This window comes from Ranitomeya variabilis, chromosome 1 (genome assembly GCF_051348905.1).
Source record: "Ranitomeya variabilis isolate aRanVar5 chromosome 1, aRanVar5.hap1, whole genome shotgun sequence".
NCBI lineage: Eukaryota > Metazoa > Chordata > Amphibia > Anura > Dendrobatidae > Ranitomeya > Ranitomeya variabilis.
This window is the reverse complement of record NC_135232.1, coordinates 272,960,451-272,975,898: the sequence shown is the minus strand read 5'-3', so window position 1 is coordinate 272,975,898 and position 15,448 is coordinate 272,960,451. Positions and strand designations below refer to the sequence as shown.

Genomic DNA, 15,448 nt, shown 5'->3' with positions numbered 1-15,448 from the left:
TTTATCAAAAGGCTCTCGAATAAGTAGTAGAAGATTACTTTACATTACTTGGCAAATTTAATTAAATCTGTGTGGAATATCTCTGGTGTTGAAATATATGTTGTGAAATGCTTCTATTAGCTTAGTTTTTGCCTTTTAATAATTACATTTCTATCTATTTGTTTTGTGGTTTTTGTGTGCAGAATAAATTTTTGTTAACACATTCTATTTTGCTAACAGCAGTCATTAACCCGGGCGAAGGCGGGTAGTACAGCTAGTCTTAAAATATAACCGTTACGACTGGTACAGGAGGAGAGAGGACCCTGCCCGCGAGAGCTCACAATCTACAAGGGATAAGTGAGGATACAGTTAGTGAGTGACGGTAGAGCTGATCTCTGGTAGGCGACAGTCTGATGTTAGAGAGTTGCAGAGTAGGGGGGATGCGCAGGACATATCTTGTATGGGATTGTGTGAAGAGGAGATAAGAGGAAAGTAGATAAGGAGATCTTTAAGGATCGGAGGTTTGGTGCAGGTAAGTATTGGTAGACTAGGTCACAGAAGTATGGAGGACACAGGTTGTGGATGGCTTTGTATGTCTTGGTTAGGGTTTTGAATTGGAGTCTCTGGGTAATGGTGAGCCAGTGAAGGGATTGACAGAGGGGAGAGGCCGGGGAACAGCAGAGGGACAGATGGATTAGTCGGGCAGCAGAGTTCAGAATAGATTGGAGGGGGTGCGAAAGTGTTAGAGGGGAGGCCACAGAACAGAGATTGCAGTAGTCAAAGCGGGAGATGATGAGGGCATGGACTAGGTTTTTGCAGATTCTTGGGTGAGGAATGTACGGATCTGGGAAATATTTTTGAGTTGAATTCAGCAGAAAGTGGAAAGGGCTTGGATATGTGGTTTGAAGGAGAGATCAGAGTCGAGGATTACCCAAGGCAGCGATCTTCTGGGACTGAGGAGAGTGAGCAGCCATTTACTTTAATAAATAGGTATGTTGGGGGTCGAGTGAGTTGGGGGAAAGATGAGGAATTCAGTTTTGTCTATATTAAATTTAGAAATCTAGCGGAGAAGGAGGATGAAAATAGCAGACAGACATTGTGGGATTCTGGTTAGTAGGGAGGTGATATCTGGTCCAGAGATGTAGATCTGTATGTCATCACCATAGAGATGATACTGAAAACCATGAGATTCTATGAGCTGTCTCAGGCCAAAGGTGTAAATGGAGAAGAGCAGGGGCCCTAGGACTGAACCTTGTGGGACTATGACAGATAGGGGGCGAGGTGAGGAGGTGGTGTGTGAGTGGGAGACTCTGAATGTCCGGTCTGTTAGGTATGATGAGATTCAAGATAGGGCCAAGTCTGTGATGCCAAGAGATGAGTGTCTGTAATAATAGGGAATGGTCTACTGTGTCAAACGCAGAGGACAGGTCCAGGAGGAGGAGGACAGAGTAGTGTCGCTTGTCTTTTGCAGTTACTAGGACATTGGTGACTTTAGTCAGGACAGTTTCAGTGGAATGGTGCGGTCTGAAGCCAGATTGTAAGCGGTCGAAGAGGGAGCAGGAAGAGAGGTGTGAGGACAATTCAAAATGGACGTGTTGTTCCAGTAGTTTTGAGGCATAGGGGAGAAGTGATATGAGGCGATAGCTAGATACTGAGGATGGGCTTTTTGAGGATGAGTGTGATTGAGGCATACACTTCTGTATTTATCACCCACTCTTGGTTTTGGATTACAAATACTGATGTGAAATACTGACCCAATACTGAATGTCTGAACGTGGCCTAAAGCTTGTACTGTGCAATGGAGAGAAGTACATTCAAGCTCTCCCATCTCTTAAATGATAAAAATGGCCACATTGAATTGACAAACAATGATACCAGAATTCTTTTTATCCTGACATATCACCCCTCATCTGCCCTGTGGATATGACACAAATGGTTAAGATTGGAAACTCCTTTTATGCCCAATAATCTTATTGGTTTTTATGTTTCATTAGTTTTTCTGTACAGAGAAGGGTTCTCCTGACCTGGAGCAAGAAACTAGAACATCAGCAAGAGACACGTTTAGCTGAGAGATTGGTGGGTACAACTGATATCTCCTCTAGACAAATGTACTAGTCAAGGCCCCCATACAAATTAGTGTAGTCTAGAGTTAATTGAACCCACCGGTATCGGCATGATTGACCAGAAGTCCATTGTGTATGAGGATCACCCGATTCTTTGGTGACAGATCATGAGAGAGGAGCAAAGGATCTGGCCTGCTGAATTTTAGGGCCAATCTTTTTGTTCTTTCCTCAGATAAGATGCCACAAACGTAGCCTGGCAGTGGCTGTCCCATAGAGCGCACATGTTCGCTTGGCTGAGCTGAGTGTACCTGTGTATGTGAGAGAGAGTTGTTGGCTGTCGTTTGACTTACAGCTATCTAATGTGTGTGGGTGTCTTTAAAAGTAATGGAGAGCAATTGAGAAATCATACAAAATAACCAAAGCATCACGTGTTAGAAGATCAACCCTAATTATATTATCTCATAATATACTAGCCTGTACAGCTCTCTCCTCTGTATTACTAAAAGATGATTTTGTGTTTTCAACAGGATTTCCAGCAAAATAACATATAGCTAAAGTCCTGTTTTAGATTAGCATTCGGCGTGTATTGATGAAAAGACTTGTCCTATATACTGAATGTTCTATCTGTAATTCTAGGCAATTCTGCACTGCAACGCAAGTTTGTTGGAGCAATGTTGGTGGAAATGGAAACGTTGTTTAGCTGCTCTAAATGCTGAGTGTGAAGGGATTATGTTGGCGTCAGATCACTATTGCAGGAGACGGCTCTTTATTGCATTCCATGCATGGAGGAATCACATCGAGGATGTAAAAACAGAGTAAGAGAATAGGCATTCCCTACTAATAAATGTAATCGTTTATTCAGATGCAAAACAAAACTCGTGGATTCTTACGGGTTGTAATAAGATAATATGCTAGTAGCACTTCTGAATGGCCGAGATGTATGAATGAGGGCGCGGGTATTTTGCATATGTTATGGTAATGTCCACGGTTACAAGCTTTTCTCCTACGCCTCATTGGGGGACACAGACCGTGGGTGTATGCTGCTGCCACTAGGAGGCTGACACTGTGATACAAAGAAAGTGATCTCCTCCTCTGCAGTATACACCCTCCTGCTGGCTCTCAGCTAACCAGTTCTTGCTTAGTGTCTGTAGGAGGCACTTGGGTCTGGTTCAGACCCCAACATTTTTATTTTATTTTTTACTTTTCTGTAAATTTTTATTTTTTAATTAACGGAGTGAAGGGGGTGACAGATCCTTTCAAGGTTCCGATCTCCCCCCGAATTATCAACAGGTGAGCACGGCGAGTATACCTCCCCGTACCCTCTCCTGCGACGTGGGAAGCCATGCCTGAGCTCACTTGAGGGGCGACAGTTCCTTCGAGTCCCAATCTCCCCACACCAACAGCAGGCGACCACATGGAGTGTCGCCTCCATGTATCCTCTCCTGGAGCCAGGCTTAATGCCGGACAACTGGCCCTGTCCACCCGGGGACTGAACTCTGTGGATGTACAGAGGCCCCTCTCTATGGCGTCCGAGCAGCCCCCACTGTCCCACCACTGTGAAAGCGGGATGGCACAAGGAGGCGGACGGTTCCTCTCCACCTCCCTAACAAGGGAATGATGGATTGAGGGTTATCGCTGCACCGTCCACGCTGCAATACCTGACCTGCAGCAGAACAATACAGTGCGCGCGCTTCCTCGGCGCTGAAACCCAGTCATCGCGGTGGCTCCATGCCAGGACGCGCACCGACGGTGAGTGGATCCAGTCAGCGATGGGCCTCTGCAGTGGGATATTCACATGCTGACAGGCAGCCTCAGCTTCCCTGTGGCCCACCTCCCTGAGGTAACGCTCCGGTCGGCTGCAAAAATTTAGCCCCCGGCTTCGGCCGATGTGTAGGCCACATCCTGGAAGTCGCGCCCACACTATGGCGCGCTAAGGCGGCTCCGCCCGCTTTTCTGGCGCTTCTTCCCTGGCACTGGAGCGATCGCTTCCTTCAGCAATGCTGGTATTGCTCACGCCGGCTGCAGAAATTTAGGCCCCGGCTTGGGCCTATTCATGGAAGTCACGAGGCTCCGCCCACATCACGTCTGTGGCTCCGCCCCCCGAATTGCCGACTCTCACTCTCTGCGAGACTTTACCACCTCTGCAACTCCCAGTGGCCATCTTGGTCCACCCTGCCGGCACACACACACACGGGCGATGGTTTTGTATTAAAGGGGCACAACGACTCTGCAACCGAGTAAGGAAGTACTGCTCTCTTCCCCTGCATCTTCCCCCCTGTACTTAACATGACCAGTATTTCCTGCCACATGACCAGTATTACCCGGTCTTAAAGGCACATGACCAGTATTCCCCGGTCTTAAAGGCGCATGACTAGTATTACCTGGTCTTAAAGGCACATGACCAGTATTCCCTGGTCTTAAAGGCACATTACCAGTATTCCCTGGTCTTAAATGCACATGACCAGTATTCCTGGTTTTAAATGCACATGACCAATATTCCTGGTCTTAAAGGCACATGACCAGTATTTCCTGGTCTTTTTAAGGCACATGACCAGCATTCCCTGGTCTTAACCCCTTAAGCCCCGAGGGTGGTTTGCACGTTAATGACCGGGCCAATTTTTACAATTCTGACCACTGTCTCTTTGAGGTTATAACTCTGGAACGCTTCAACGGATCTTGGTGATTCTGACACTGTTTTCTCGTGACATATTGTACTTCATGATAGTGGTAAAATTTATTCGATATAACTTGCGTTTATTTGTGAAAAAAATGGAAATTTGGTGAAAATTTTGAAAATTTCGCAATTTTCCAACTTTGAATTTTTATGCCTTTAAATCACAGAGATATGTCACGCAAAGTACTTAATAAGTAACATTTCCCACATGTCTACTTTACATCAGCACAATTTTGGAACCAAAATTTTTTTTTTGTTAGGGAGTTATAAGGGTTAAAATTTGACCAGCAATTTCTCATTTTTACAACACCATTTTTTTTTAGGGACCACATCTCATTTGAAGTCATTTTGAGGGGTCTATATGAGAGAAAATACCCAAGTGTGACACCATTCTAAAAACTGCACCCCTCAAGGTGCTCAAAACCACATTCAAGAAGTTTATTAACCCTTCAGGTGTTTCACAGGAATTTTTGGAATGTTTAAATAAAAATGAACATTTAAGTTTTTTTCACACAAAATTTATTTCAGCTCCAATTTGTTTTATTTTACCAAGGGTAACAGGAGAAAATGGACCCCAAAACTTGTTGTACAATTTGTCCTGAGTACGCTGATACCCCATATGTGGGGGTAAACCACTGTTTGGGCACATGGCAGAGCTCGGAAGGAAAGGAGCGCCATTTTACTTTTCAATGCAAAATTGACTGGAAACGAGTTGGCACGCCATGTTGCGTTTGGAGAGCCCCTGATGTGCCTAAACATTGAAACCCCCCACAAGTGACACCATTTTGGAAAGTAGACTCCCTAAGGAACTTATCTAGATGTGTGGTGAGCACTTTGACCCACCAAGTGCTTCACAGAAGTTTATAATTCAGAGCCGTGAAAAATAAAAAATCATATTTTTTCACAAGAAATGATCTTTTCGCCCCCAATTTTTTATTTTCCCAAGGGTAAGAGAAGAAATTAGACCACAAAAGTTGTTGTGCAATTTGTCCTGAGTACGACGATACCCCATATGTGGGGGTAAACCACTGTTTGGGCGCATAGCAGAGCTCGGAAGGCAGGAGCGCCATTTGACTTTTCAATGCAAAATTGACTGGAATTGAGATGGGACACCATGTCACGTTTGGAGAGCCCCTGATGTGCCTAAACATTAACACCCCCCGCAAGTGACATCATTTTGGAAAGTAGACCCCCTAAGGAACTTATCTAGATGTGTTTTGAGAGCTTTGAACCCCCAAGTGTTTCACTACAGTTTATAACGCAGAGCCGTGAAAATAAAAAAAAAAAAAATTTCTCACAAAAATGATTTTTTAGCCCCTAGTTTTGTATTTTCACAAGGGTAACAGGATAAATTAGACCCTAAAAGTTGTTGTGCAATTTGTCCTGAGTACGCTGATACCCCATTTGTGGGGGGGAACCACTGTTTGGGCGCATGGCAGAGCTCGGAAGGGAAGGATCGCCATTTGGAATGCAGACTTAGATCGATTGGTCCGCAGGCGTCACGTTGCATTTGCAGAGCCCCTGGTGTACCCAAACAGTACAAACCCCCCACAAGTGACCCCATATTGGAAACTAGACCTCCCAAGGAACTTATCTAGATGTGTTGTGAGAACTTTGAACCCCCAAGTGTTTCACTACAGTTTATAACGCAGAGCCGTGAAAATAAAAAATCCTTTTTTTTTTCCCACAAAAATGATTTTTAGCCCCCCAAATTTTTATTTTCCCAAGGATAACAAGAGAACTTTGACCCCAAAAGTTGTTGTCCAATTTGTCCAGAGTACGCTGATACCCCACATGTTGGGGTAAACCCCTGTTTGTGCGCACGGGAGAGCTCGGAAGGGAAGGAGCACTGTTTTACTTTTTCAACGCAGAATTGGCTGGAATTGAGATCGGACGCCATGTCGCGTTTGGAGAGCCCCTGATGTGCCTGAACAGTGGAAACTCCCCAATTCTACCTGAAACCCTAATCCGAACACACCCCTAACCCTAATCCCAACGGTAACCCTAACCACACCCCTAACCCTGACACACCCCTAACTCTAATCCCAACCCTAATCCCAACCGTAAATGTAATCCAAACCCTAACTTTAGCCCCAACCCTAACCCTAACTTTAGCTCCAACCCTAGCCCTAACCCTAGTCCTAATGGGAAAATGGAAATAAATACATTTTTTTAATTTTAATATTTTTCCCTAAATAATGGGGTGATGAAGGGGGGTTTGATTTACTTTTATAGCGTTTTTTATATCGGATTTTTATGATTGGCAGCTGTCACACACTAAAAGACGCTTTTTATAGCAAAAAAGTTTTTGCGTCTCCACATTTTGAGACCTATAATTTTTCCATATTTTGGTCCACAGAGTCATGTGAGGTCTTGTTTTTTGCGGGACGAGTTGACGTTTTTATTGGTAACATTTTCGGACACGTGACTGTTTTTGATCACTTTTTATTCCGATTTTTGTGAGGCAGAATGACCAAAAACCAGCTATTCATGAATTTCTTTTGGGGGAGGCGTTTATACCGTTCCACGTTTGGTAAAATTGATAAAGCAGTTTTATTCTTCGGGTCAGTACGATTACAGCGATATCTCATTTATATCATTTTTTTATGTTTTGGCGCTTTTATACGATAAAAGCTATTTTATAGAAAAAATAATTATTTTGGCATCGCTTTATTCTGAGGACTATAACGTTTTTATTTTTTTGCTGATGATGCTGTATGGCAGCTCGTTTTTTGCGGGACAAGATGACGTTTTCAGCGGTACCATGGTTATTTATATCCGTCTTTTTGATCGCGTGTTATTCCATTTTTTGTTCGGCGGTATGATAATAAATAATAAAAATATATTTTTTTTTCTTACGGTGTTCACTGAAGGGCTTAACTAGTGGGACAGTTTTATAGGTTGGGTCGTTACGGACGCGGCGATACTAAATATGTGTACTTTTATTGTTTTGTTTTTTGTTTTTTTTTTAGATAAAGAAATGTATTTATGGGAATAATAATTTTTTTTTTCTTTATTTAGGATTTTTTTTTTTTTTTTTTTTTTACACATGTGGAAATTTTTTTTTTACTTTTTTACTTTGTCGCTGATCTGACAGTTTGCACAGCACTCTGTCAGATCAGCGATCTGACATACAGCCGTGCAGGCTTACCAGCGCCTGCTGTGGACCCGGAAGTACTCCCTGCAGGACCCGGATGCAGCCCCGCGGCCATTTTGGATCCGGGGACTGCAGGGAGGAGACGCTCGGTACAAGGTGAGTACATCGCCTTGTACAGATCGTCTCAGGGAAGCACGCAGGGAGCCCCCTCCCTGCGCGATGCTTCCCTATACCGCCGGAACACTGCGACCATGTTTGATCGCAGTGTGCCGGGGGTTAATGTGCCGGGGGCGGTCCGTGACCGCTCCTGGCACATAGTGCCGGATGTCAGCTGCGATAGTCAGCTGACACCCGGCCGCGCTCCCCCCGTGAGCACGGCCGATCGCATATGACGTACTATCCCGTCACTTGGAATTAAGTCCCAGGTCACCTCGACGGGATAGTACGTCATATGGGATTAAGGGGTTAAAGGCACATGACCAGCATTCCCTGGTCTTAAGGGCACATGACCAGCATTCTCTGGTCTTAAGGGCACATGACCAGCATTCCCTGATCTTAAGGGCACATGACCAGTCCGAAGCCGGTCACCCTAAATGAGCTCAGGAGCCCTCCGCTGCCGACCCCAGCTTATCCCAGAGTACCTAGTTCCCTGAGTGGGTTTCGTCACTGCCGCAACCTATGGATTCTCTGACAAGAGATTGAATTACTCCGTGATCCCTCTGTGGCTCGGAGTGCTCGCAGGACCAATATAGGTGGTCTCTTTCCTTCAGGCTAGCAGGGGCCACAAGTATCCTTGAAACGTATACGCGCCTAGAAAACGGAAGTTTAATTTCCTGATCCCTCACCAATGATTTGCTGAGAGCAAGTCTCTGAATATGGATCGGATATTGCCTTGGTTCTGGACTCACCAGAACTTCAGAAAAGGATGGATTTGCCTATTTATATCATTAACCAATCTCTGTATGTTGACGAGGACTTCGGTTCTACTCTAGATCACACAGTGTCCCTCATGAGGAAACTAAACTCCCTCGCAGAGCATCTGCCATTCACCCTCACAGGGAGCGTCCGGATAAGCGATCCACTGGACAGAAACCTCTTCAAGCGCGGTATCCTTTTTTCAGCCAATATGCAAACACGCGGGGTGTTCCCTCCAAGTATTCCCACCTAAGACGTGAGAAGCCATGCCTGATCTGATTCTTAAAGGACACCGATCTCCCACACCAGCAATAGACGAGCACATGGAATGTCGCTTCCATGTATACTCTTCTGCAGCTAGGCCTAACGCCGGACAGCCAGCCCTGTCCACCCGGGGACCTTAACTCTGTGGATGTACAGAGGCTCCCTTTTTGGCATCTGAACACCCCCTCTGCATCTCCACTATTTTGCAGATGATGCAAGAAGGCGGACGATCCCTCTCCACTTCCCTGTTAAGAGGATGGTGGGTCAAGGGTTCATCATTTTAACTCTGCACAGTCAAAAGAGAGCGGCGATAGTAAGAGACTGTTTTTCCTCCTTCTGCATGCAGCCGCGCATTTTGCCACTTGGCATATTAACCGAGTAGAATCTCCTGTGGTATACCTACCAGTATCCCTACCCGATGGGTCATCAATTAAAAATACAACCGACTGTCAGATAGCAAATCAAGTTCGTTCCGTCTTGCGGCCTCCAGTTCAGCGCTCTACTCTCCCTTAGCTGCCGCATGTGTTGCTTGATTTCCTATAGACCCAACCAGCAGTGGATCAGTTGTCCAGGACGGTCTAGATCTAAGGCATCTTGGTTCCAAAATGAGGACCAAAAAGTAAGACCGACCCTGAACCCCAAACTTCTACCAAGCTTGACAAGGGCCCCCTTCTTCGGATGGAGTTCCCCCGCTCAGCCATTACTTCAACGAAAAAAGGTGAAGTTTCTGGCATCCACAGACATTCGGGATGCTTACCTTCACATTCCTATGTTTTTCCCTCTTCAAAATTCCTTCGCTTTCCCTTTTGCGAACAGCATTTTCAAATCACAACCTTGTTCTTCGGCCTTGCTACCGCACCCAGAGTGTTCGCAAGGGTTATGGGGCTGTCATGTTCCTCTTTTACCCTAGAGGCGTGGTAGTCCTGCCCTATCTGGTCGACTTTCTAGCTGCTCCTTCAGCCCGGCGCTGAGTCGTGTATATCTCTTGCGATACCCTCTCTCTCCTGGGCTGGCAGCTACACAAGTTTTTTTCCTCATTTCCAGCCCAGCAGATCTACTTTTTGAGGATGATCCTGGAATCTTCCAGAAGTTTGGTGATTCTCCCTTGAGACAAGGCCGTGGCCCTTCAATAGGGAGCTCGCGCACTTGTTCACTCAACCCCTCATTCCATTCGATTTGCTAGGAGTGTTCTGAGGAAAATTGGTGACGACAATGGAAGTGGTTTCCTTCGTTCCTCTCGTTTTCTGCAGGTCAATCAGGCTTTCAGAGGGTAGTCTCTGAGCTCCTTCCTCATCCAGGGAAGATCCTTTCTCCCGGTTATTAGTGACTACCAATGCCAGTCCTCCTCCTGATCATTGTTCTGGGGATCCGAACAGTACAGCTAGTTCTACAGCAGGTCCACTGCCTTCTGGCGGGTCACCCCTTCCGATTCAATCGGACAATCCCACGTCTGTGCCATACGTCAATCATCTAGCAGGTACCCACGGTCAGGCGTCATGGCCGAGGTACCTCACATTCTCTGTTGGGCCACGATCTATCATTTGGTGATCTCGGCACTACACATCTCAGGTGTAGAACTCTGGGCGGCGGATGCCGTCAGGGTACCGCCTCATGTGAGTGGGAACTTCACCCGGAAGTCTTCCATCAGATCCGTCTTCTATGGAGCACTCCAGATGTAGGTCAGATGGCATCCAGACTGAACGCCAGTGTACTCTAAGTTCATGGTTCGGCCTCCAGTCCAAAAGCCATCGCAGTGCATGCTCTGGTTCTTCCATGGTACCAGTTTCCTTCACCCCTCTTCCACGACTTCCGAGATCTTTTCGGAAGCAAGAAGGGCCCCAGTGATCCTGGGAGATCCGCACTGACCATGTCAGGTTTTTTCTCGTTTGCTGAACTAGTATTTTTCCGTCTTATTGCAACAAAACTGCCAATATGGACTTATTCCCAGGGAGTCTTCACATGTGGCTCTTCCCTATTGCATACCGTTAGATCTTTGGGACCTTAATGATCCTGTGAGTCTAAGGGTATGTGCACACGTCAGGATTTCTTGCAGAAATTTCCTGAAGAAAACCGGAAATTTTCTGCAAGAAATCCGCATTTTTTTTTTGCGTTTTTTTCCCTTTTTTTTCGCGTTTTTTTTTTAGCATTTTGCAAGCGTAATTAGCTTGCAGAATGCTAAAGTTTTCCAAGCGATCTGTAGCATCGCTTGGAAAACTGATTGACAGGTTGGTCACACTTGTCAAACATAGTGATTGACAAGTGTGACCAACTTTTTACTATAGATGCTGCCTATGCAGCATCAATAGTAAAAGATAGAATGTTTAAAAATAATTAAAAAAATGAAAAAAAAGGTTATACTCACCTGCAGACAGCCGATCTCCTCAGCGGCGTTCGTTCCTATAGATGCTGTGTGTGTGCAGGACCTTCGATGACGTCGCGGCTTGTGATTGGTCGCGTGAGCGGTCACATGAGCGGTCAGTCGACCAATCACAAGACTGCGACGTCATCGCAGGTCCTTCACACAGACCATCTAAAGGAACGGAAGCGGCAGCATGCCTCCGGGGCCATCGAAGGTGAGTATATCACTATTTTTTATTTTCATTCTTTTTTTTTAACAATTATATGGTGCCCAGTCCGTGGAGGAGAGTCTCCTCTCCTCCACCCTGGGTACCAACCGCACATAATCTGCTTACTTCCCGCATGGTGTGCACAGCCCCGTGCGGGAAGTAAGCAGATCAATGCACTCTTAGGTGTGCGGAATCCCCGCAATTCTGCAAATTTAATGAACATGTTGCTTTTTTTTCCGCGATGCAATTTTTTCGCGGAAAAAAATGCAAAATTTGCACAAAAAATGCGGAATACCCTGTAAATAATAGGAGGCATTTGTTAGCGTTTTTTTCACGTTTTTATCACGTTTTTATAGCGGAAAAACGCGAAAAAAATGCGAAAAATCCTGAACGTGTGCACATGGCCTTACAGTAGACTCCTTTTGATCCGGACAGACTTTACTATCAGGGAACAACGCCCTTTTTTCTCTGCGATCTCGTCATCTTGACGACTCTTCGGAGCTAGCCGCTCTGTTCTTTCAGACCTTTTTCCCTTATTACCATCAAGGCAAGGTTGTCTACAGGCAATCCCCATCCCTTGTTACCAAGGTGGTATTGTATTCCCACAGTTATGAGGGCATCGTTCTTCCCTCATCTCTTTCGGCACCAATCCGCATAACGGTATGGGTTCCCCATATTCTGGACGTGGTGAGTGCTCTGAGTAGGTACGTCTTGAGGACGGCGTCCTTCCGAAGGTTGGACACTTTATTTGGGCTACCTCACTGTAAGAGGACTGATTTCTGACGGTTACAGGAAGGGCTTAGCCGTTTCATCGGCCATGTTAGCATGGTGGATTTGTTACACCATCCAGGAATCCTTCTGTGTTAGATGTCTGCCTATCTCTCTGTCTATCGAGGTTTCTTGGATTCTAGGCACCAGGCGTCGGCACAGCACGACTGCAAGCTTGCGGGTTCGTCCAGTCCGCATGCGTTCTTGAAGTCCTCAGTACGAGGACTAAGAACCTAGTGTTCGAAACGCGTTCAGTCACGACTGCCGTGTGATCTTTTCTCCATTTTTTTTGTCAGCCTTTGCTATTTTAAATTACCGAATAAAGATACAACATTTTTATATTTACGTCCTGGAGCTGAAAATCTTGCTTTGTTTGATGAATATGTAGTGCCTAGGACTCCGTTAGTGTGCGTGTTGGGGTATGTTGATGAAAATGGAATTAATATCTCAAAGAAGTTGGCCATGGCCAGGCCCGCTGTTCATGGCCAGAAAATTGCTTGCCAGATATTGGGTGAGGACTGAACCACCCTCCAGAAAGGAATATATTCAGCAAGTGGATTATACAGTTTGTATAGAAGAAAGTGTATATCGGAGAAGAAATAAGTTACCAAAGTTTGAACAAATTTGGGCATCATGGTTGCGGATAACGTAGGGAGGTATATGGACCTTTAAAATATAGTAGAGGTTGCATAAAGGCTCCTGAGTGAGTGTCCTGTTCCAGCTGCATTTTACAGGGTGGTGTACATATTGCAAAATTTGGTTTTGATTCCCAGAAGAAGGTGACTATGTGATTGCTGTCTACTTGGGGTGGTGGGGAGGGTTTTGGGGGGGAGCGGGTGGTGAAAGGGGTGGAGGAGAAAAAAACACAAACTTTTATACGTGCCTAATTGTATGTTATTGGGTATAAGTTGTATTTGCTTTACTTCTTCAATAAAAAAAATATCTGATTTAAAAAAAAAAAAAAAAAGATAATATGCTAGTCTTGCTTGTCATTTTTATATATTTATAGTTTTATTTTAATACATTACCTGCGTGAACGTATAAACCCTTACAACAGTATTTATAAATTATCTGTTTAAAATTTGTCTCAAGAAACCCCATGCATTAGGAATAGGACACTATATCTGGATGACCAAAAAATGATTTATTCAGATACTCAGTTATGCGGGTCTGCCTAGAAAAAGTGGATAAACCCAGTAGAGCAATATAAGATAATGCATCTGGATTACCTATCTCTACAATTTGAATGTGAATCCTCCTGATTGCCCTAGTGCAGTGGCAATCTGGGTAATTCTTTTGGGGGTTGATGTCAGCAGCTGGCTGACACCAAGCCAAGGGATTAGTAACCCAATAGTAAGAAGAAATAAACACAGGCACAGAAAAGTCATTTATGTGTTAAAACCAGTCCCCTAAAATTACCGTCTTTCACCAGTTTATTAAAGATAAAACTCCCATGCTGGTCAGCTGTAGTCCAAGAGATCCTCTGTACAGACCCACGACGAGCCCTGTCCAAGATTCCAGCATATGGAGCCTTTTTTAGAGAACGGAGTTTCATTGGCACTAACTTAAGCAGACACTGCCAGATCTCGCAGCGGTCTGCAATACTTGGCAGAGTCTGTAACTGGCGGTAATTTCAGTAAAGTTAACGCTTTCCTCCAGTCATAGCTGCTGTTTGGCAGCGTGGGAAACAGCGACTATGACCTGACGTCACTAGTTCACACGCTCTGAAATACCTGGCTGTAAACTTACTGACGTCACCCTTGCTAGTTCACACTCTGTGAACTACTCTGTGACATACCCAGCAGCTGTCACCGGCAGTGACTTCAATAAGATTAAAGTTTGCCCGAACCCGAAAATCCAGGGGTCCGCTCATTACTAGTGATGAGCTGATGTTTTATTGATATCATGTTGGGGTACATACAATGATTTGATCATTCCGATTGCACTTCATTTTTTGTGGTGGCAATTATAATAATAATAATTTTATTTACAGTCATGGCCAAAAGTATTCACACCCCTGCAATTCTGTCAGATAATACTCAGTTTCTTCCTGAAAATGATTGCAAACACAAATTCTTTGGTATTATTATCTTCATTTAATTTGTCTTAAATGAAAAAAACACAAAAAGAATTGTTCTAAAGCCAAATTGGATATAATTCCACACCAAACATAAAAAAGGGGGTGGACAAAAGTATTGGCACTGTTCGAAAAATCATGTGATGCTTCTCTAATTTGTGTAATTAACAGCACCTGTAACTTACCTGTGGCACCTAACAGGTGTTGGCAATAACTAAATCACACTTGCAGCCAGTTAACATGGATTAAAGTTGACTCAACCTCTGTTCCTTGTCCTTGTGTGTACCACATTGAGCATGGAGAAAAGAAAGAAGACCAAAGAACTGTCTGAGGACTTGAGAAACCAAGTTGTGAGGAAGCATGAGCAATCTCAAGGCTACAAGTCCATCTCCAAAGACCTGAATGTTCCTGTGTCTACCGTGCGCTGTGTCATCAAGAAGTTTAAAGCCCATGGCACTGTGGCTAACTTTCCTAGATGTGGACGGAAAAGAAAAATTGACAAGAGATTTCAACACAAGATTGTGCGGATGTTGGATAAAGAACCTCGACTAACATCGAAACAAGTTCAAGCTGCCCTGCAGTCCGAGGGTACAACAGTGTCAACCCTTACTATCCGTCGGCGTCTGAATGAAAAGGGACTGTATGGTAGGAGACCCAGGAAGACCCCACTTCTTACCCCGAGACATAAAAAAGCCAGGCTGGAGTTTGCCAAAACTTACCTGAAAAAGCCTAAAACGTTTTGGAAGAATGTTCTCTGGTCAGATGAGACAAAAGTAGAGCTTTTTGGGCAAAGGCATCAACATAGAGTTTACAGGAGAAAAAAAGAGGCATTCAAAGAAAAGAACTCGGTCCCTACAGTCAAACATGGCGGAGGTTCCCTGATGTTTTGGGGTTGCTTTGCTGCCTCTGGCACTGGACTGCTTGACCGTGTGCATGGCATTATGAAGTCTGAAGACTACCAACAAATTTTGCAACATAATGTAGGGCCCAGTATGAGAAAGCTGGGTCTCCCTCAGAGGTCATGGGTCTTCCAGCAGGACAATG

The 15,448-nt window shown here is 44.8% G+C and overlaps 1 protein-coding gene across 4 annotated transcripts in view; it reads left to right on the top strand.

Annotated features, from left to right (window-relative positions):
* The window catches only part of SFI1 (SFI1 centrin binding protein), a 150,172-nt gene that overhangs the window by 57,351 nt on the left and 77,373 nt on the right, over positions 1-15,448 (top strand). For all 4 annotated transcript variants that reach the window (XM_077293896.1, XM_077293887.1, XM_077293870.1 and 1 more), the window contains 2 exons: positions 1,974-2,055; positions 2,679-2,857. In XM_077293896.1, coding sequence (XP_077150011.1) covers positions 1,974-2,055; positions 2,679-2,857 — 261 coding nt within the window. The remainder of the gene's footprint in view (positions 1-1,973; positions 2,056-2,678; positions 2,858-15,448) is intronic.